Source organism: Fusarium tjaetaba (assembly GCF_013396195.1).
Source record: "Fusarium tjaetaba strain NRRL 66243 chromosome Unknown NRRL66243_c0000391, whole genome shotgun sequence".
NCBI lineage: Eukaryota > Fungi > Ascomycota > Sordariomycetes > Hypocreales > Nectriaceae > Fusarium > Fusarium tjaetaba.
This window is the reverse complement of record NW_023501587.1, coordinates 134,118-154,740: the sequence shown is the minus strand read 5'-3', so window position 1 is coordinate 154,740 and position 20,623 is coordinate 134,118. Positions and strand designations below refer to the sequence as shown.

At 50.1% G+C, this 20,623-nt stretch overlaps 6 protein-coding genes across 6 annotated transcripts; 2 read left to right on the top strand and 4 right to left on the bottom strand.

The window, feature by feature from the left end:
* Positions 1-362: 362 nt before the first annotated feature.
* Positions 363-1,439, bottom strand: FTJAE_13230 (vacuolar atp synthase subunit d; the record flags this gene model as incomplete). The annotated part of the gene is made up of 5 exons (XM_037346353.1): positions 363-512; positions 557-681; positions 733-1,097; positions 1,250-1,362; positions 1,425-1,439. The coding sequence occupies 5 exons, from the start codon at positions 1,437-1,439 to the stop codon at positions 363-365; spliced, it is 768 nt and encodes a 255-aa protein (XP_037199797.1).
* A 617-nt stretch (positions 1,440-2,056) lies between these two features.
* FTJAE_13229 (pre-mRNA-splicing factor SYF1) lies at positions 2,057-4,644 on the top strand (the record flags this gene model as incomplete). The annotated part of the gene is made up of 3 exons (XM_037346351.1): positions 2,057-2,116; positions 2,176-2,346; positions 2,407-4,644. 3 exons carry the CDS (start codon positions 2,057-2,059, stop codon positions 4,642-4,644), a joined length of 2,469 nt encoding a protein of 822 aa, XP_037199796.1.
* Positions 4,645-4,833: 189 nt separating this feature from the next.
* FTJAE_13228 (C6 zinc finger domain protein) lies at positions 4,834-5,173 on the bottom strand (the record flags this gene model as incomplete). Its single annotated transcript, XM_037346350.1, has 2 exons — positions 4,834-4,985; positions 5,044-5,173. 2 exons carry the CDS (start codon positions 5,171-5,173, stop codon positions 4,834-4,836), a joined length of 282 nt encoding a protein of 93 aa, XP_037199795.1.
* A 1,967-nt stretch (positions 5,174-7,140) lies between these two features.
* Positions 7,141-10,190, top strand: FTJAE_13227 (polyphosphoinositide phosphatase family member; the record flags this gene model as incomplete). The annotated part of the gene is made up of 3 exons (XM_037346349.1): positions 7,141-8,095; positions 8,161-8,261; positions 8,313-10,190. The coding sequence occupies 3 exons, from the start codon at positions 7,141-7,143 to the stop codon at positions 10,188-10,190; spliced, it is 2,934 nt and encodes a 977-aa protein (XP_037199794.1).
* A 17-nt stretch (positions 10,191-10,207) lies between these two features.
* On the bottom strand, positions 10,208-14,295 carry FTJAE_13226 (CCA tRNA nucleotidyltransferase mitochondrial; the record flags this gene model as incomplete). Its single annotated transcript, XM_037346348.1, has 8 exons — positions 10,208-10,585; positions 10,645-11,094; positions 11,147-11,544; positions 11,936-12,109; positions 12,484-12,520; positions 12,579-12,739; positions 12,796-13,350; positions 13,410-14,295. 8 exons carry the CDS (start codon positions 14,293-14,295, stop codon positions 10,208-10,210), a joined length of 3,039 nt encoding a protein of 1,012 aa, XP_037199793.1.
* Positions 14,296-15,063: 768 nt separating this feature from the next.
* On the bottom strand, positions 15,064-20,228 carry FTJAE_13225 (GEA2-GDP GTP exchange factor; the record flags this gene model as incomplete). Its single annotated transcript, XM_037346347.1, has 8 exons — positions 15,064-15,381; positions 15,433-15,815; positions 15,870-15,976; positions 16,029-16,417; positions 16,465-16,807; positions 16,855-17,144; positions 17,191-19,724; positions 19,796-20,228. 8 exons carry the CDS (start codon positions 20,226-20,228, stop codon positions 15,064-15,066), a joined length of 4,797 nt encoding a protein of 1,598 aa, XP_037199792.1.
* Positions 20,229-20,623: the final 395 nt, after the last annotated feature.

Here is a 20,623-nt window from a genome sequence, read left to right as displayed (position 1 = left end):
CATTGAGACTTTGACCAGCGTGTTCGGCCGGTTTGACGGATTTCGCGAGATTAGGCTGGTACCTGGTCGTCGTGGTATCGCATTTGTCGAATACGAGGCAGAACAAGGCGCTATTACTGCCAAAGAAAACACGGCTGGTTTACACCTGGGAGACAAACCCATCAAGGTCACCTACCAACGACAGTGAATATGAATGCTAGTATTGATAGGAAGGCCATAATTGCTAATTTGTACGGCCGCAACGTTGCTTGATGGATACTTATTTAATAATAAACACAACACACATCGAGCGATCTCCTGCACTCCAATATTGTACTATGACAGCCTGTTTGTCACACGCTTCCGAAGCAGCTACCGCCCTCTCAAAAAATGACGTCTTCGTCGTCGCCGGCGCCCAGGACATCTGCAGGTGTGGAATCGTCTTTCTGGGACTTGTCTCCGCCCTGCACGAATGCTTCCGCCTCACGTCTTGCCTTCATCTCGGCATCTGCTGCCGCAGTATCTCGTTGTTTCTTGTTCGCAACCTATCATATGTCAGATGAATTGCCATGGATACGGTAATGCTAAAACCCGCCTTCTTTAGTCTGTAGAACTCCTCACGATCGAGCTCGTCAAGCTCAGAGTTGATGTATTTGATGGTGTTCTCGGTCCTGGGAATAATGACATGCTCAATCGCGTTGACTGGGATGATAATCAGTATCACAGCTACTGTCACGAGTTTAAGGCACTTACCACGCCGATTGACAACCTTGATGACCTCGTCAAGGATGACAAAGGCGGTCTGCAGACTAGCCAGCTCAACCAGCGCCTCAACAGCACGAGCGTATGTTTCCCTGCATCGCTGAACCTGCTGCCCTCCCTTGCCCAAACCCGTCAGACCGAAGTCATTGTTTCCTTCGGTAAGGTAGCTTTCGAAAGCTGGAAGGAGAACACCAGAGACGTTGTCTTGTTTCGTACGAACGCGGAACCGAGCAGACTTGGCGGACTCCTGCACTTGGTACCCAATGTCACCACCAACGGCGTATGTCACTTCTGCCAGCGAGAAAGCTGCGATTTGCATGACTCGCCCCATTTTTCGCTTGGCCTCATCGATTCGCCTTGTGATCTCTGTGTTATCGGGTATCAGTACGCAGGCGAAAGGTTTGGATTACGTGAAGGGTCTGTCGGGGATATGAACCTCGAAATCGTCTGCATTCAAGGGTTAGTCGGCGATAACAATAGGTGGGCAGAGCTTTAGCATTGCACATACTTTGTCAGAGCTTCACTCTTTCGCTTCAATAAACTATGGCCTGTCTCTGCGCCTTTAAGCTTTGCTTTCATAATGCCCAGCGATTGCCGGGTTGGAAAGACGGCTTCGCGATCCTAGGCCACAATCATCAGCGCTTCTCACAGCTCCTACAAGGAAGACGAAAGTTTTGACTTACGTTGGCCCCTGACATTTTGATAGTCAAGATTTGATGAGAGGGTAGGTTTGGTGTTGTTCGTATGGAAGTGGTGGCTAGAGATTGAAGCTGTTGTCGCTTCTGGCTGTCTCGAGGTAATTGGAAGGTAGGTATCTGGGCTGCCGTCGTCACAGGGCCAAGGCGCTAGCTGGACTTATCAGCATGCCCCCGCCTGGAAAGCTCCTCCTAGACTTCTTCCATTGTTCACTCAGAGTTTGGGCAGCTATCAATGCTATAACGTAAGCAACGAGCACTGGCCGCCCCACTCTTTAGCAGTTTAGTGGACCATCTCTGAACTGTGAGGACCCAGGTGTCGCGGGCTTCAGAAAAATACAACAGCCTCGCGTTCTCATCAGCCGAAGATCGAGCAACCTAGGGGTCCTCTAGTTTCCTTTCGCCGAAGCGCATAAGGAGCCAGCGACATTCGGGGGTTTTAAGTTGGCGTTTCCGGCCAGACTCGGGCCTATAAGAGGCACATTGTGGCTTTCGGAGCAACGTCCTTTAACATTTCCAGCTATCTCGACGATGTACGGTTCACGTTGATTCGACTCGACTGCTACCTCCGCGAAATTCCTTCAGTCATTTCCTTGACGATCTAGAACTCCATAATCATTATGGCTCCGATTGATCACGCTCTAAATGGAGCGCGCAGACAGCCGCAACTGCATCTTGTAGTAAGTACACAAACACGATACGCATCATGTATGATACTCAGCTGACCGGAATCCTTCAGTCCAACGAAGATTCCGTATACGAGCAAGATGTCCTTCGCGACCCTGGTAGTGTGAAGCCCTGGCTGGCATACATTGAGTTCAAAACACATCACGGAACCATCCTGGAGCAAACCTATGTGATGGAGCGAGCTTGCGCCCAATTGCCGCGTTCATACAAGCTATGGAAACTGGTAAGATGAAACCCACGGAATGGCGTCCCTTGCCTGATGCTCAAGTCTAACATCATCTAGTATCTCTCGTTTCGAGTTAAGCATGTTGCCAAGTTGAATCCAGCATTATTCGCCGCAGAATATCGCAAAGTCAACACCCTTTTCGAAAAGGCTCTCAATCTACTACACAAGATGCCACGGATATGGGAAATGTACCTCAAGTTCCTGACGAAACAACCTCTTGTTACTCTCACCCGACGGACATTCGACCGAGCTCTAAGAGCTCTTCCCATTTCTCAGCACAATCGTATTTGGGCCTTCTATCGCCCATTTGCGAACTCAGCCGCTGGCGAAACTGCTGTGAAAATTTGGCGGCGCTATATGCAGGTGCATCCTGAAGATGCCGAGGACTTTATCGAACTACTGACTCAAACGGGGCTTTACACAGAGGCCGCGCTGAAATTTATAGATGTTCTTAACAACGCCAGGTTCAACAGCAAGCACGGGAAAGGCCATTATGAACTCTGGAGCGAAATGGTAGATCTTATTGTCGAACACGCCGCCGAAATCGAGACAGGATACGAAACTGGTATTGACGCCGAACGTATAATCCGAAGTGGTATCTCCAGATTTGCGGATCAAAGAGGGAAGCTGTGGTCAGGCCTCGCTACTTATTGGATCCGGAGAGGCAGCTTTGAACGGGCTCGCGATGTCTTTGAAGAGGGGATCACCACGGTCATGACAGTGAGAGACTTCACCCTTATCTTCGAGGCTTACACCGAATTTGAAGAGTCTATCATCGGTGCTCTCATGGAGGTTGCGTCTGCAAGGGCCGAGAAAGGGATAGAAGACGAAAACGCGGACTTTGAGCTAGATATCAGAATGATGCGCTTCGAACAGCTCATGGACAGGCGACCATTCCTCCTAAACGACGTCTTGCTACGCCAGAATCCAAACAACGTTCCAGAGTGGGAAAAGAGAGTTGCCCTTTGGGGCGATAACAAGAAGGAGGTTGCCAAGACGTACACGGACGCAATTGCGGCAATACAGCCAAAACGCGCTGTCGGAGCATTTCATCAGCTCTGGGCCAACTACGCAAAGTTTTATGAACGCGGAGGTGACCTGAGAAACGCCCGGGTCATCATGGAGAAGGCGATCAAGGTGCCCTTCAAGTCAGTGGCAGAGCTTGCTGATATGTGGATTGAATGGGCAGAAATGGAATTACGAAATGAGAACTTCGACGACGCCGTCCGGATCATGGCCAAAGCAGTTCAAGCACCAAAACGCTCCACTGTGGACTATTTCGATGAGACTTTGTCACCGCAACAAAGAGTCCACAAGAGCTGGAAACTCTGGAGCTTCTACGTCGATCTCGTTGAAAGTGTGTCGACTTTGGATGAGACCAAAAAAGTGTACGAACGAATCTTTGAGCTCCGAATTGCAACACCTCAGACGGTTGTCAATTATGCCAATTTGCTTGAGGAACACAAATACTATGAGGAATCGTTCAAGATTTATGAACGCGGCTTAGATCTATTCAGCTATCCCGTTGCTTTTGAGCTTTGGAACTTGTATCTTACTAAGGCTGTTGATCGGAAGATCGGGATAGAACGACTTCGCGATCTATTCGAGCAAGCTGTGGAAGATTGCCCCCCGAAGTTCGCAAAGACGATCTACCTCATGTATGGCAACTTGGAAGAGGAACGTGGCCTAGCCCGCCATGCGATGCGAATTTACGAGCGGGCCACACGAGCAGTCGCGGACGAAGACCGGGCTGACATGTTCAACTTCTATATCACCAAATCTGCCTCCAATTTCGGCCTGACGTCGACCAGACCAATTTATGAGAGGGCCATCGCTGCTCTCCCAGATGTCGAAGCTAAGGACATGTGCCTCAAATTTGCGGACATGGAGAAGAGGCTGGGTGAGATTGACCGGGCTCGCGCCATCTATGGCCATGCATCGCAGTTCTGTGACCCTCGCACAAACCCTGACTTCTGGACAAAATGGGAGCAGTTCGAAGTGCAGCACGGTAACGAAGATACATTCAAAGAAATGTTACGTATCAAGCGAAGTGTTCAGGCCCAATACAACACGGACGTCAACTTTATTGCATCCCAAGCCCTTGCACGCAGCCAACGTCGTCCTGGAGGGGCAGACGATGCCGAGATAACGGATGCCATGGCGGCGCTGGAGAGGCAGTCCAGGGCACCACAGGGGTTCGTAGCAGCCAGTACTGGTCCAGTTGGAGGCACACCAGCTACCGCGACAGTCACTTCAAATCCCGACGCCATTGAGATCGATGGCATTGATGAATGATGGGCAATTCCAGATGGAATGTCTAATTTAGGTTTTTCTTTGCATACTAGGGCGTGCAAGACGTTTGTTCAAGATAACTATTCCCTTATGTTCCGTATTTAATTTCTCATCTTACAGTTGTGAACTCGACAATCAATCATGAAACCAAACTCCTGCTGTACCTGGCCACACAACACTCGTTCCCGGCGCTTACTTGCTGCCGCTACCCCAGTTCTTCTCGGTCATTTTGGACCAGTACTTGTCCTGGTAATTCCTGTCGACATGACCATCGCGTGATCCAGGCGTAGCATAGATGGATCCCTTACGTTTTTGGAAACGACTGGGGGGTACCTTTGACGCATCTAAACATTTCTCAATGAGCTCCCGATGCACAATTGTTTGACAATATATTGTACGTACCCCATTCATCGCTCATTCTCCGGTCTTGTGCGGCATCGCTTGCTCTACGATCCTGGGGGGAGGACCCAACAACAGGCGTTTCGTTCAAGGGCTGTGTGGTACCCTCTTGGGTGTTAATAGGTTGCTCCATTGTTCAGTATCTGGGCCGTGTAAAGAGTTTTTGTGAGCGAAGCAGGAAAGATGGAAAGAAAGAATCTGAGTTCGAATGGTTTTGGGTATCTTCAATTCTAGGTAGTTTGATAGTTAAGGAAGAAGACTTGGAAGGGATCAGGTCAAGATCGTTGGACAACGAGGTGTTTATATACTGCCTTGGGAAGTATCAAAAGGATAAGTAGGTACTAAGGTAATGGAGGTGTCTAATTACCCCGCAAGATGAATGGCTTGACGGCCTGCCTGCCTGCCTGCCTACGTCTGTCTATTCGGGTTGTAGGACATGGGAAGGTTACCTTAGACAAGAGCGGTTGTAGATTGACGCTTGCAGTGGCGTATCGCTTGTAGAGATACAGCCAATGCTACGCAGGGAGGCAGCTGGACGTGGCTTTGATCAAGACCATCACGGCCATTGACGTCAGCGTGATGGTCACAATACAAAGGGTCCTTGGTGAGTGGTCGAGAAATACTTCAGGAGGTTGCCGCTATCAGAAAGGTAGCCTGGGTAGCTCGACCGCGATGACGAGTGAGTGTATGATCAGCCAGCCTCTAGCAATGGTCTGAGGCCCTTGATTGGAAACAAAAGCCAAAGGTGGTGGTAGTCGTAACACTATATGGCTAACATACAAGCTAGACAAAGGTACCGTGACCATGTTGCTCATCACCTCAGGAAGCTATTTGCTGGGAGGGAGCTTTTTAGCAGACACGAACCTATTCGAGGCGTGGTGGTGGTCCTTGAGAGATGGCAATTGGATCAATGTCGCGAGACACCAACCGTTGGTAGCTCAGCTCGGCAAAGAGCTGACAGATGCAACACAACTTATGCAGCCACGGTGGCAAATCGTCAAGCATTGAGGACGTTAGTACATAGGTAGGTAGGTCTGTATGTACATACATTATTAGATAGGTAGGTATTATGTATGTACATATGTGATGACAACAAGAGTCAAAGATGTTGCTGGCGAAGATACATATACACATATGCACGACGCAGAAGCGGACGCTGAGCCAATGCCGTTGGCAAGGGTTATCAACAATTGGACAAGGGTGTATCGAGACATATCAAACGAACCTTTGGTACGGATAGTTAGTCTACTCCGCAGACAGACACGCAGACAGACAGACAGACAGACAGACAGACAGATCAGTTAGTAGGCTGGCTGCTTGGCATGGAGATCTAACAACGATAAGAATCGGATAGCTCGCCTAAGCCAGGAGGCCCTAGACTAGCTTTACCCCGGAATGAGAGCTGCTAGAGGAGAGCCTGGAGAGGTGCTAGAGGTGTTACTAAGTAAGGATGGGGTATAGTAGTTTGTCGTTAGTTTACTTGATCGGCAAGCTCATGATCCGATGTAAACAGGCTAGACAGGCTAGATCCAGGTCACACCGAAGGAGCTCAACCTAGAATGGGTGAAGCAGAGAATACGTAATGACTGACATGCATTGAAGCAATGGGAGAGAGGGCCTGTCAGCCTGTGGCACGTATTTGGAGTTGGTAGAATGCCTACCATACTCGTAGAATGGCCCTGTTGATTTCGACTGTGGACGGTAACTCTAGTAGGTAAATTCATACCTAGACATGTGACTACGGGCATACAACGTCATCATCAACTGAGATGCGATGTGGGGTTTAATTATCCACTGTACAACCAACCTATGGGTGGGTTGCACGACGATAAGGGACTGCGAGGAAACCGCCGACAATCGATCCATACATCCATCCAATGCTTGGTCTCTGAGGCTGGGCTCCTAGGAATTGGCTCTATCGTTTCGTCGTGTTCACTTACCTACCTACTGAGCGTCCTTCTATAACTGATTACGACACACAACCTACATTTCTCATGTCTACTTGTAGGCATAGGCACCAGCAGACACATCCGCCTGGTCAACTCGGTACATCCTCTCCTGCGATTCGCCCGCGCTCAGACATGCCACGCACTCGTCAGAATGTCTGAGTATGGTGTTCCAGACGCGCTCAGCCCAGGCCCTGAGGTAGGCGGCGACCTTCCAGCTACCGACGACGCCAACGGCGATGCACCTGTTTTCCCCTCGCTTCAGAACAATGGCGCGGCAAGTCCCTTGTCTTCAGAAGCCGCCGGCGGCCCCACGATCGGTGAAGACGATAATGACGACGAGCCCGCTGTAGCGAAGCCCTTTATGCGAACAACGAGCCCCGACCCGTCCACGCGCGCGTTCCCTGACAGCTTTGATGACCGTGTCCCTGATCGCCTGGTTTACAAGATGCACAAGTTCAGTCTCTACGAGACGGCCAGTCGCTATTACATCGTCGGTGTCGACGTCAGTGAAAAGCGCTATCGCATCCTCAAGATCGACCGCACCACCGAGGGTGCTGAGCTCAACGTGACAGATGACAAGATTGTTTATAGTTTGAAGGAGATGAACCAACTGCTCGACACAATAGATGACGGGAATCGGGGTACCGGTGGCATCAAGCTTCGCTGCACCACATGGGGCCTCCTTGGCTTTATCAAGTTCACCGGCCCCTACTACATGCTTCTCATCACAAAGAAGAGCACTGTCGCTATGGTCGGGGGCCACTACATATACCAGATCGAGGGCACTGAGCTTGTTTCCCTGACTCCCGCCAAGTTCAAGCCAGATGCACGCAACACCGAGGAGCAACGATTCCTCGGCATCTTAAACAACCTCGACTTGACTCGTTCGTTCTATTACAGCTATTCTTACGACGTTACACGTACCTTGCAGCATAACGTCATCCGGGAGCGCGATGCTCTTGCCAAGGGAATGCTGCCGCCAGACGACGATGATTTTAACTCCATGTTTGTCTGGAACGACTATCTACTACAGCCTGCCGTCACTGCTCTTCGGGACCCCTATGACTGGTGTCGTCCAATTATACATGGATACATTGATCAAGCGGGTGAGTTTGGCAACTGGAACTGCAGCTCAGCTCCTACGTCCATGCTCCGTACTGACCTTCAACAGCTCTATCAATTTATGGCCGTACTGCGCACATCACTGTCATCGCAAGGCGCTCGCGCTACTTTGCCGGTGCTCGGTTCTTGAAACGCGGAGCCAACGATCTTGTAAGTGGCTGTTGCTTTCTCCCCTCTGTGCTCGCGCGCTGACTCTTCCAGGGTTATGTTGCCAACGATGTCGAGACGGAACAAATCGTAGCCGAGTCACTGACCACGTCGTTTCACGCACCTGGTCCTCAACTATACTGTAGCCCACAGTACACCTCTTATGTTCAGCATAGGGGGAGCATCCCGCTTTACTGGACACAGGACAGCACCGGCGTCACACCCAAACCACCGATTGAGCTTAATTTGGTTGATCCGTTCTATGGCGCCGCCGCTCTGCACTTCGATAACCTGTTCGAGCGCTACGGTGCGCCGATCTATGTTGTTAACCTGATCAAGTCCAAGGAGCGAACACCTCGTGAATCAAAGCTGCTGGAGGAATACACTAATGCCATCAACTATCTCAATCAATTCCTGCCTGAGGAGAAGAAGATCATCCACAAAGCGTGGGACATGAGTCGCGCATCGAAAGTGCGTGGTGGGGACGTTATTGGCAACCTCGAGCTTATCGCAGAGTCGGTCCTCGCTACGACAGGCTTCTTCCGAAACGGAGACGGTCTCACAAGCCCCATGACAGCACAGAATGGAGTCGCCAGAACAAATTGCATCGACTGCTTGGACCGTACCAATGCTGCGCAGTTTGTCATAGGCAAGCGAGCCTTGGGTCACCAGCTACATGCCCTTGGCATTCTTGAGGATACGTCGGTGGACTACGACACGGACGCTGTCAATTTGTTCACTCACATGTGGCATGACCATGGTGATACCATTGCTGTTCAGTACGGCGGCTCACAGCTGGTCAATACCATGGAAACTTACCGCAAAATTAACCAATGGACAAGTCATTCAAGAGACATGATCGAAAGCTTCAAGCGATACTACAACAATTCCTTCCTGGACAGTCAACGTCAGGAGGCCTACAACTTATTCCTCGGTAATTACATATTCACGCAAGGGCAACCTATGCTGTGGGACTTGGCAACTGACTACTACCTCCATCACGCCGATCCACGAGATTGGTCTGCTAGGTTGAAGCACGACTACATCAATTGGTATGTTCCGGCTCACTTGCAGAAACGAACAGTTCCACCATACGTGCCCAGCAAAGACATTGCCCGCGCTCATCCGGTTGAATTCTTTGATGACTATTGGCTCGAGTATTACAGGCCATCGACCCTATCTTCTTTCCCCAAGATGTTTGCCTACAAGATGAACTCAACTATCAAATACATTCCCCTTAAATCTACCCAGGATGGCCGCTACGACCTCAGCCCTTTCCGGGTTCGAACTGACAATGAAGTTGATCATGGCGACAAAAGGAAATCGAAGAAAGATGCTCATCCACACGCAAATGTAACAAGTTCTCGTGGGCAGACTGTGGGAGCGAATGGGGCGCCAGATTCGATCTTGGACCGATCACCAGCGAAAGGGATCTCGCTCCAGCGTTGGCTGCAACCTGTTCAAGACAAAGGTGTACTCGCCAGCTCTCTGCGACTGAACACGAACCAACCAGTGCAGGCATCTGAACATAGCCCCAAGACGAAGCCAACAGCCCTGGAGAAATCCAAGGCTGCACAATGGACTTTCACCAAAGCTGTCCATGACTCACTGAATCCGTCTGTAGCCGAGCAGGAATCCGAAGATTACGAGCGATACATCCGTCATCCTCAAAACCTTCCTCTCGTCATCTCAAGCGACACGCCCGTGGACGTGGATGCGTCAGAGTATCAGGAGTATGTAAGCGGTGACTGGCAAGATGAAGGTTTAATGGTCAAAGGAACTGAAGAAGAGATCGATGTCTACGCTGAGTTGCTCAAGGTGGGGGGAAACCCTCTGACAGTGACGGAGGAAGATGGTCCGAAGAAACGATACAAAGCCTATAGGAAATGGCTGCGTGGGAAGTCTTTCTTCAAGCAGCAGCCCCTAGACTGAGACTTAGCAACAGCCCCTCAGCCTTCAGCGAGCATTTTCGGGAACAGAGTAGACAGCCGCGGTTCTTGCTTCAGGGCTTCACTCAGCTTCGCGGGACGTTCAGAGGCATCCTGGTCCCAGAGGGCCTGAAGAATTCGAGCTGCATGTGCCAACTCTTGTGACAATGTGTTGATATCAGCTGAGGTCCGAGATGCCTCATGCTCGATCTCCTCGGAGACGTTTAACCAGCATAATGACAGAATTCGGGCGACGTTCTCCATATGCTCAGTTCCTTGGATACGAGGCCATGTATTAGTAATGATGGCGCTCATGGTTTGCGTCGCCGCCATCAGGGTCGGAGGATATGAGACTGCAAAGGGGTCTGTCATGACTAATGATACCATTGAGAGAAGAGGCTAGCGCAGACGTGTTAAAGAAAGCCCGAGGCATTTTTCAGTAATAAGTGGTTACTCACAGTTAAGTGTTTGGTTGTATAGATACCCAGACTACTGATTACTGCTGTTGCCTTCTGTAACAGAACGCGGACAACGCGAGTGTGCTGAGAAGCATGGAAATAGCCTGCGAACACTCCGTCTCTGAGGATCTTGTCAAATAATCGGCGACGCTCGATACTGTTGGTATCCCCGGTGGCCTGGGCCAGCTTGATAAGCACGTCGTAAGCCGGCATGAGTATGGTCGTAGACTCATCCTCTGGTGTGACGCTGGGGAGATAGAGCAGGAGCGGGAATGTGACGTCCGCAAATACACGGCCTATGCCTGTGTTTTGCAGTACTTGAGCTGGGCATCTGTTCATGAATTCTCTCGTGGTCATTAAGCCTCTGGCCTTGGTCTTGGTAGACTCGCTCTCCACCAGCGCCAACAGGACTGGTAAGAAAAGCGGCCAGTGCTGCTTGATGAGTGACGTCTACCAGCGAGTGTCAGCGCAACTGATCGCATTTCCACCAGCGCAACCTTACCGTAGACATATTTACTGTCCATTGTATTGTGGCCTCTGCCCACGGGGCCTGAGTCCTCCATGATTGCACTTCAATCACAGGCCGGGACCGATCATCAACCATGTCATACTGGGAGGGCCGTCCTGAAGCAGTGATTCGCGAGGATGATTTCATAAATAATGGCTTCAAATGCTTCTCAAGGACCGCGTTGGTGATAAACTCGTTCAGACTTTCACCCTCAAGGTGTTCCAACAAAAGTTTTGAAGCTGCTGCTGCAGCTTGTGCAGTTGTCCATGGGTCCTGAGAATCAGTAACAGCTGTGAGCTTCACGAGAGTAACCTGGTCCAGGGTAATGCGATATTTCGAGCACAAGATACTGAGACTGGCAACAGCTGCTTCTGTGAGGAGTTCTGAGTGGTCTTTGTGGTGTTAGTCAAGCTACAGAAGTGATAGATTATGCACACTGATGCACCTTGAACGCTCCTCAATGTCAATGCTTTCTCACTGACGGCTGCCACAAGCCTCGATAATTGGCTTTGGCCCATGTTGTCCTCTGAATACAAGACATGGTTAATTACCCTGAGAACGGCTTGACGAAGGTCCTGGAATCAACGATTGTCAGCTCGGTGCTGTTTATTCTGAGCCAGATAACGTCACAGACGTATAGGGAAACGCACTGTATCATTGGATTCAACCAGGGAAGATATCCCACCGTCAGGTTCTGCACGAAGATGCTCCGACTTTCCTGGAAGAAAGAATGTATCCTGGTCAATTCGGTGCTGAGAAGCCTACGTTAGGCCAAACACATACCCGAGACATCATGCAACAATGCTGTATTTGAAGGGCCAAGGAGCCCTTCCAACGCACCAAGTACGGTATCAGAGCCAGTGGCTGGCATGTTATCGTTGGTTGAGTGTTGGTGAAGGAGAAAAATGAAGAGCGAACGTCGGATCTTGAGATAGGATGCCTCAGGTAGGATAGATACTATGGTAGGTACTTAGATACCTGGATATGTTCATTGGATCCACATAGCACACGGTGTCAAAATTCAGTTTGTCGCACTGTATGGAAACTAGCTCTCTGCCCATCATGGTCAGGTCAACCAACTTTGTCGTTCAGTCTCAGCGTACAGTTTGTCAAGTTCTTTATCATTTTACTTGATCGTATCAGGTGCAATGTAGGGAATTTTGCCCTAAATATACATTGCATCCATACAGGTCGTGTATCCATCATGACAGTCAAGTCATGGCAGCTTAGCCTAGGCCAATACCTACTTGACACTTAGAATAGGCTGCACGGGGCATATGCTATGGAGAGCTGCCGACTTGGAATGAATACCAACTTGGCTCCTTACTCACGGTATCCCCAACTCTTCTCTCCGCCGCTGTACTTCTTCTATTGCGCCGGTTGGGTCTGATTCGCCAGGGTTGCGAAGTTGCCATGCAACACATACATCTAGAGCCGGACCTGTCCATTTCCCCGGCTTGATACCACCAAGTGCTTTGGCGAGCTTTCCGCCATCAAGGAGCTTTTCGAGGGTCGTAACTTCATAGACGTCTAACTTGGCGAGGTGGTCGAGGAAACTCTTCCAGCCTGCTAAGAAGTTACTTTGTTCTGGAAACAAGTCACTGGGATGTTCATGGGGGAAGGGGAAATGGCATCACCCTTACCTGCTGACTCTTCTTGGCGCCAGGCCGTGAGGGTTTCTAGGGCCTCGACGAGTAGTGCATTCAAAACCTGCAGTCTCCAGGTACCAGCGGGAGTGTCCCACTTCCTGATTGCCATGCCGAAGCGATCTCGTTCTTGGATGTACGACTCTCCATTGCAGACGGCACGTTTCAACTTCAAAATTTCGTCGCGATTGCGATGCGAAGCAGCAACAATACTCGAAAGTCGATTTGGGGCTTTGAAGCCTTCGCGTGAGACAATGGCCACGAGAGGGAGAGCGTTTGCTTTCCTACGAGGATGCGGAGGCTCTTCGACCGTCATCCATGGAGAGAGCGCGGCAAGGTTCCAAGCGGAGTATGTGGCATCCGTGGATGTGATAAGTCGACCAGCGATGAAAGTCGAGTCTCGATCCTTGAGAAGCTCATCAAGACAAGTATAAGCAACAGCCCAGCGCGATATGTCGGGGACTGGGAGATTTTCCTGGGTTGGGTCGGTAAAGATTGCATGGAAGAGTTGTAGCTCATGGATGAGTTGAAGTGCTTCAAAAGGGTGATCTCCTACCTAGAAGTTAGCACATGCCGTTCAGTTTCAGATCAGATCAAGATGCTGCAACAACCTTTGAGCATTTTCTCCAACTCTACGCCAACTCGCTCTCGACTGATCTTGGCACGCAATGCCTCAAGGACCTCTGGGTCGGCCATGTATCTGCGCGTGCTGGCGTCAATTGTGAATTGGAGCCGGCTGGCGAAACGAACAAGTCTCAAAACCCTCAAAGGGTCGTCCATGAAGGTCTGGAAGGGCTCCAAAGGGGTTCTGATTATTTTAGCTTCCATATCTGCAAGTCCCCCCGTAAAATCTTCAACACGATCGTCGTGTAGGTTGTAGAAGAGTGCGTTCACGGTGGCATCGCGGCGGCGAGCGTCCTCTTCAGCCGTGCCGAATTCCATTTGAGGGTTTCGGCTGTCCTCGGTATAGGTTTCCTTTCTGAGGTTGACGAAATCGAGATCCAGACCAAACATCTTGACCATGGCCGTTTCCAGATGCTTGGACTTCTCAGGGTTGCGCGCAACGTTGTGGAGGCTTCCAATATCTGCGGGGCCAATGCTGTGCTTGGACATGGCCTCTGGTCGTTCGCAATAATCGCACATAGCTTGAGCAAAAGTGACCCCAGTCATGGCGTTGATGGCCACGTCTATGTCATGACTCTGGATATCGAGCAGCTTATCGCGTACCCAGCCACCGGCCCAACGGAGCACAATAGGCTCTGGAGTTTTTCCGGACTCGTCTATTTCTTTGGCAACATCAAGAAGCAGACGACGGAGCTGCTGCTCCTTACTGGTGAGTTGAAAGGTGGTGGTCACCATGCTGGACTTGGACTTGGACTTGGACTTGGGAACCTTGGCAGGCGGTCCAGGAACTTTGACGTTGACTTTGGGAGATGGCGTTGAGTTGGAAGTCAACGAATGGTGATCCTTGAGAAATGAGTCGAGATTTCTCTTCATCGCAAGACGCAAAGAGCGTTTGAGCATTTGACGTTGGGTGGGTGGGGCCGCTGCACAAATAAATTACGATTGTATGTGTGAGAGCGAAAGGATAAGATACTTAGGTAGTAGTACCTTACCTAGTAGGTAAAAAGGAAATGATGCTGCCTCATAAACACGTGCTCTAAATACCTGAGACTGAGGGAGTAGGTACCAGGTATGTTCGAGTTGGGGCGTCTTGGTTAAAGGTACCTACCTACCTCCTAGGTTGGCCTTTAGAATGAAACCTCGAGGTGCTCATTCTCAGTCAGACTCAGAATAAGTGCATGCATGCATGAATGAATGACTAATGCCCGCGGTGCTGGTCCACAAAAAGGTTGCCAACCTACCTACCAAAACAATGGATAGTTATAGCGAAATATACCAACTCCCCGCCGTAAACACGCTGCAACATAGTCTCCTTTCGAGCCATACGTAGCAGTCAATCAATCTATGTTGGGCCTTTAGGACATACTTGCAAAATGAAAACGAGAATTTGCATCACAACTGTTTGATGCTTCTAGTTCAAGCGTTTATCCTCCGGTCTATCTCAAGCAAACATCTGTCAATCTAGCTCTTAGAGCTAATAATAGAGGCGTTCTATTTGTCATTTTGTACAAAGTCCGCTGTCAAGTAGACATCTAAAGTGCACAGTAGATCCCATCCAAACGCCGATGCGCAGATATTTTGGCCGCATAATCTTCATGACTCTGACTTTGCCCAGTCATGTCCGAGTGAGCGAAGCAAGATTTATGTCTCAGCAACTTTTTCTGTCGTGACGGGGTCGCCAGTAATCTGATCCTCTTCAGTCTCAGTCTTCTTCTCCATCTCCTTTTCCTTCTCCGAAAGCTGTTCCGCCACCTCAGTGGTCTCATTGTCTGTCTTGTTCTCGTTCGGGGGCTCATCAAGAGCGAGTTCGCCACGAAGTTCAGGTAGGAATCGATCTATGCGCTTCCAAGTCTCTGACCAGAGTTCCTCCTTCGACGGATCTATGTGGGGTGACACAAGATACTTACTACTGGCCATAAATAGCAGCACATTCTTGAGGTTCTCGCGAACAGCCTCCTCCTACTGTTTGTCAGTGCCTGTATCATTGCACAACTGGATAGGTTAACTCACAAGACTGTCACCCTGGCCGCTGTTCATAAGACGATCCATAATCTCGATGATCTTAATCCAGAGATCCAGCATTCCGTCCCATTCTGAGAGGAGTACCATATATTGAAGAAAGACTTTGCAAAGAAGGGAGGCAGACTGGACTCTCATCTCGCTCATTCCATCTCGATCGGACAGGAAGACCTCAGGCTTGAGCAGCTGGATGATTAATGGAAACAGAACCTTGCCAAAAATAGCAGTCCACTCTTTAGGGTCACTGCAGGTCAACTCTGGGGACAGAAGAGATCGTTGAAGAGCGGAGAAGGCAAGTTGTCGGACATCTCTGCATGGATTTGCACACTGAGTGGTTAAAGCCTGGAAAATTGGCAGCCAATAAGCAGACCAGGCTGCGGATTTGTTAACATGGCAATTGGAATAATAGCGTTTGGAGGATGACACACCTTCACTGCTCTCAAGCTGAGACTGTTGCATGAGATGTGGGATTCGATCCGTCATATTATAAAGCATGTTGACAGCCTTGGAGCCTCGGCTAACTGCTTCCGCATTGCTGGAATCATATCAGTGTTATGTTCACAACTTTGAGGTCCGTCAAGTTTTACCGTTTTTTATCTTGCTTGGAGGGGGCTGGCCTTTGGGGTCTAGGGCTTCGGGTCTGCATGCTAGGTTGCCGAGGGGTGGCAGCGGAGGCAAAGTCGTTCAGAAGGGATATTGCTGCCTCGTAATTATCTGCCATAATAGCCGAAGGGGTTCCAGCAGTTCCCTTCTCCAAAATTTCGAAAACGAGTGCCGCTGATTCTGGGCGTTGAGCCAAGGCTCGCAGTATTGCCCAAAAGTCAGGGGACGTCATCATTTCTCGTTTCAACGGGCCAGACTCCTCGATGCAAAGCGAAAGGCCTTGCAACACAAGATCCGAGTTCTTCCCCAAGGCCTCTTGTGGCAAAGTCGAGATCGTATGAAGTAGAAATGGAACGTTGACGAAGTCATGATCCTTATATGATTAGCTTCAAGTTTAAAAGCATCTGCTACAACACTTACATAGCTGATATTGAGCAGCTTGAGGGCATAGAAAGACGCCCGGGAAACTGTAATGGCATGGTATCGGGCTGGATCGCGAAGAACGCCTTGTAGCGTGTCGAAGACAACTTTACCCATGCTCTCAATGGATTCTGCATCCCGTGACGCCAAGAGTGTGCAAAACTCCAGGATATACGCAACACTTGGGTCGTACTCCAAATGCCCTGGCGGTCGAACGTGACCGTTCGTGGGAGACGTAGGCAAACTCTCATGCTTGACACTAATTACGGTTGTGTTAGAATCCTCGGGAAGTTGATCAACAAGTGTTTCGACGATGACTTTAGCGACGGATGGGCTCAGGTTACTTTCAGAAAATTAGTTTCATCCTGACTATACAAACGTAAAACCTACGCAATATTTTCGAACACCGCAGTCATATTGCATGACTTGATACAATCGATAGTACAAAGTGTGCTTTCTAGCTCCTCATCGGATGGCTCAGGGGGGTCGTCGGCAGCGTAACTGGAAATGTATGAGGTGAAGGCCGAAAAGAAACCAGTGTCCGCATTCCTCGCTACTCGATCGATAACTTGTGATGGCGTTTGCAGTGGAATGGGGGGCAACGGTAAGCCTGGCAAGTTGCTTGGAGCGAAGGGCGAAATGAGCGAGTTGGTGAATAGATTGAGCCATATGCGAATCATCTGTCAATGTGAGCATCCATTCGAATGAAAAGCCTTGGTGACTTACATATTTCCAACTCCTGTGTATAAGATTTTCACTTCCAGTAACGACACGAAACAATACAAGAGTCGCAAGTTGGGCCCTGAAATCCCTACCGAGCTTAACCGCGAGTTCGCTTACCATGACGCTACCATCCCCTGCCTGAACTTCGGTGTTCAAGGAAGTGTTGAACTGTGTTTCGGTTGCCAATGTCGACATGTGGCTCAGACAATAAACAATCTGATCAAGAGCTTCCGAGTTCTGATATTTGGTGGCAATGCGAGCGCATTCATCGAAGCCAGTGACGATTCGAGCGAACACGGCATCGTCTGTGGCGGACATGAATACATAGGACAGCGTAGAAACAATAGGTTTCCAGGTCGTTGCAAACATATCAGCATCATAAATGTTTGTGTCGCATATCACAAGGTTACCTGTTGACTCTGTCTTCAGAAGGAGTTCTCTCCATGCATAGTCAAAGGCATGCTTGTTATCATGTTCATCGGGCAGGATAATTTCGTTGGACTTGATGGACTGGTAGATAGTCTGCAGATACTCGGGAGCAAAGTTTTGGCCGTTGTTAGTTCCCCTAAGGTTTCTTGCGAAATCCTCCAACGTCATGCGTTTCTTGGCGTCCAGGTTGGGGTTATGTTGATCGGTATTCAACAGGATGATAGCATACGTCAAGATGTAGACTGCATCTTTGTCTGCGACTTCGCCAGTAGTGTCGTGGGAGCAAAACTTCTCGGAAAAAGCTTCCACGATCGTAGCAATTAAGGGCGCCTCTCCGGGGAGTCGGAATGACTCCAAGAATTGTCTAAGTGCCTCGTCAACTCGCTTACCAGAAAAGTCAAAAAGATCCAGGAAAGCTCCGAGAATTTCTTCATTTCCTCTCTTAGATATGAAGTCGCCAAGGACCTTCTTATTGACCCGTGAAGTGCCTTTGAGAAACTTGGCAACAGCAACAGGATCTGTGGCGTCCTTAATGATGCCCTGGGCTTCCAGATAGCCCAGACCTGCCTTTGGCTTCTCGTTGAACTTGCTTGCTCCCTTGATAATAATTTTCTTCTTTCGCCGTTGCTCCCTTAATGTCGCAGGGTCAGGAAAGTCTCCACAGGTGGCATCTTGGTCAAGTCTTTCGGCAATAAACTGGATATATCGGAGCAGAGCGTCAAGACAGAGCGGAGGGACGCTTGTGGTGCTCCAGGTTGCAGAATCAGGGAGAGCATTTCTGGAAAGAAGCCCAATCATGTCTTCACAGAGATCCGCCCTGTCAACATCGCAATCGTAATTAATGAAGAGCTCCGCCATGAATGTCGGCATGCGCGACAAGACCCCAACACTTTCTACCATAGCCTGGCGCGCATCTGGCTTCCGCGATCCACCCTCCAAACCAAGTTTTTGACGGTCTTTGACAGGGACTGGAGTCGATCGGCCACTGCTGGGCTGTGATGATTGTGAAGGTTTGACCAGTTTGGGCGTCTGTGGGATGCCAGCATAGAGAGAAGGGTCGATACCGGGCTCGCGAGGTATCTCAACCTTTGGGTGTAAACAAGCTACCAGGTAAGATAGGAACAGCTCCTGTTGCAGCTTGAGTACTCCACGACAAGTGGCTAACAGCGTACCGGCAACAACTAGCGACTCCTCGAGAATGGCCATGTTGTCAGACCTTACTAGCTGAAACAGATAACAGCATAATCGGTCCTCAGCGATACCTGCCAAAGCAGGGTGTCGAGAAATAAAGGGCCCAGCAACCTCAAGGGCGACGTGAATAATTCGTAGTGCCATGACCCGCATTGTATCTGTGTGCTGTCGATCTTGAGGGTCCAGGAAGTTCACCAATACCCGGAATAACTCACGAACGGACGGGAGGGAGTACGGCCTAAGATCCACAGACTCCGTCTCCTCTGTCGCATCGCTTGTAGTTGCCAGTGCCGTTTCAGAAGTGGCCGTGGTGTCCCTACTGCTGCGTTCGGGGTCCGGGGTAGTCATTCCAGGTACCTCCAGGCTCTCAGGTTCGGCAGACAGTCCTCCTGCTTCGGGAGCGGGGTTTTCCATTCTGACGCTACCGCGGTCGTCAACAGCTTGCTGATCCAAGGCGTTTGTGTCATCGCCAGCTTCAACCTCGAGGTGTTTAACGTCCTCGAATATGATTTGGCACATCCTCACCATAGAGGCTTCAGCAGTACGGCGCAAAACGGGGGAGAAACGAGGCTGTGAGCATATGGCAAGGCCACGGCCCATCATGTCGCAAACGCTCTCGTCGCTCAGAATATCTCCACCCGGACCAGACATCATATCCTCCATCAGATTCAGAATCATGAGAAGAACAACCTCGACTTGGCCTGAATCACTGATATCGAATTGACAATGTGTAACGGCACTTGACAGAGATTGCATGGCCAATGCAAACCGGGGTGATTCGGGGCAGATGAAACCATAGGCCAGAAACTTCCTTAAAGCACCTAGGGCTAAAATTGTGATCGGGGCGGCGGTACCCTTGGTTTGGATAACGTGGAGGAACGGGGCGAGGATCGCAGGGGCGTCGAATGATCGGATATCTGGAAGGGAAATGTCAGCCATCATGGGTGAAGAAAGGAGTAATAGCGACTGGCTGGTTGGCCAATCATACCTTTAACACCGGCCAGCTCATGCCTTAGTTTGCCAAAGCCAGCAATCATGGGGTTATCTTGCATGCTCTTTCCCCTCTGCCCACGAAGTCCCCAACGATTGGTAAGGCCATCATGGGAAGCATCACCGCTGATACTCGCCGCGGGGCTCTTGCTTCGTCCGCGTGGTGAAGGACTGGGAGGCCCAAGCTGTACGGGATTCGGGCTTCCACCAAGAATAGCGGAAACGGATGAATGTGGAGAGCGAGCATGCTTCTGGATAGCAGAAGTTATGGAGATACACTCCGAAATGACAAGCGACACGGGGTCAACTGCGACGGACACAGGTCGGCTTCGATACTGCATCCGTACAGGGAGTGCGCGGTCCTCGAAACTCGAAACTCCCGAAGGTCTAGGACTCTCCATAGTCAGAGACTGTTGTTCATCGCGACTCATGATATTGCAGCCTCGTAATCGTTGGTGGAGGTTTGCGACTTGATGGTTGACCCAAATTCGGGGGTGGCTGAAGGAGGTCCGAAATATCGTAGAAACCGAACACAAAGCGAAAGGGAGATTCCTAGGAGGAACTACCACGTCTCCAGCGAAACGAAAAGGAGGAATAGTTTGTGGTCGAGTTTGCTCGAGAGAGTTGAGAGGTTGGATGATAAAGACAGAGTCGCAACGTAGCGTCCCTACGGCTAGGTAGCTAAAGCAAGGTACCACTTAACTTTATGCCAAGATCCTAGAAGCTGCGCGCTGTCCTTCTCCAGGTGTCGCCCTATACCCACGCTGATTGGCCAGCTGCCACATCTGTCCTGGCCCCCTTGAAAGACATGCACGGCTGGAGGCTG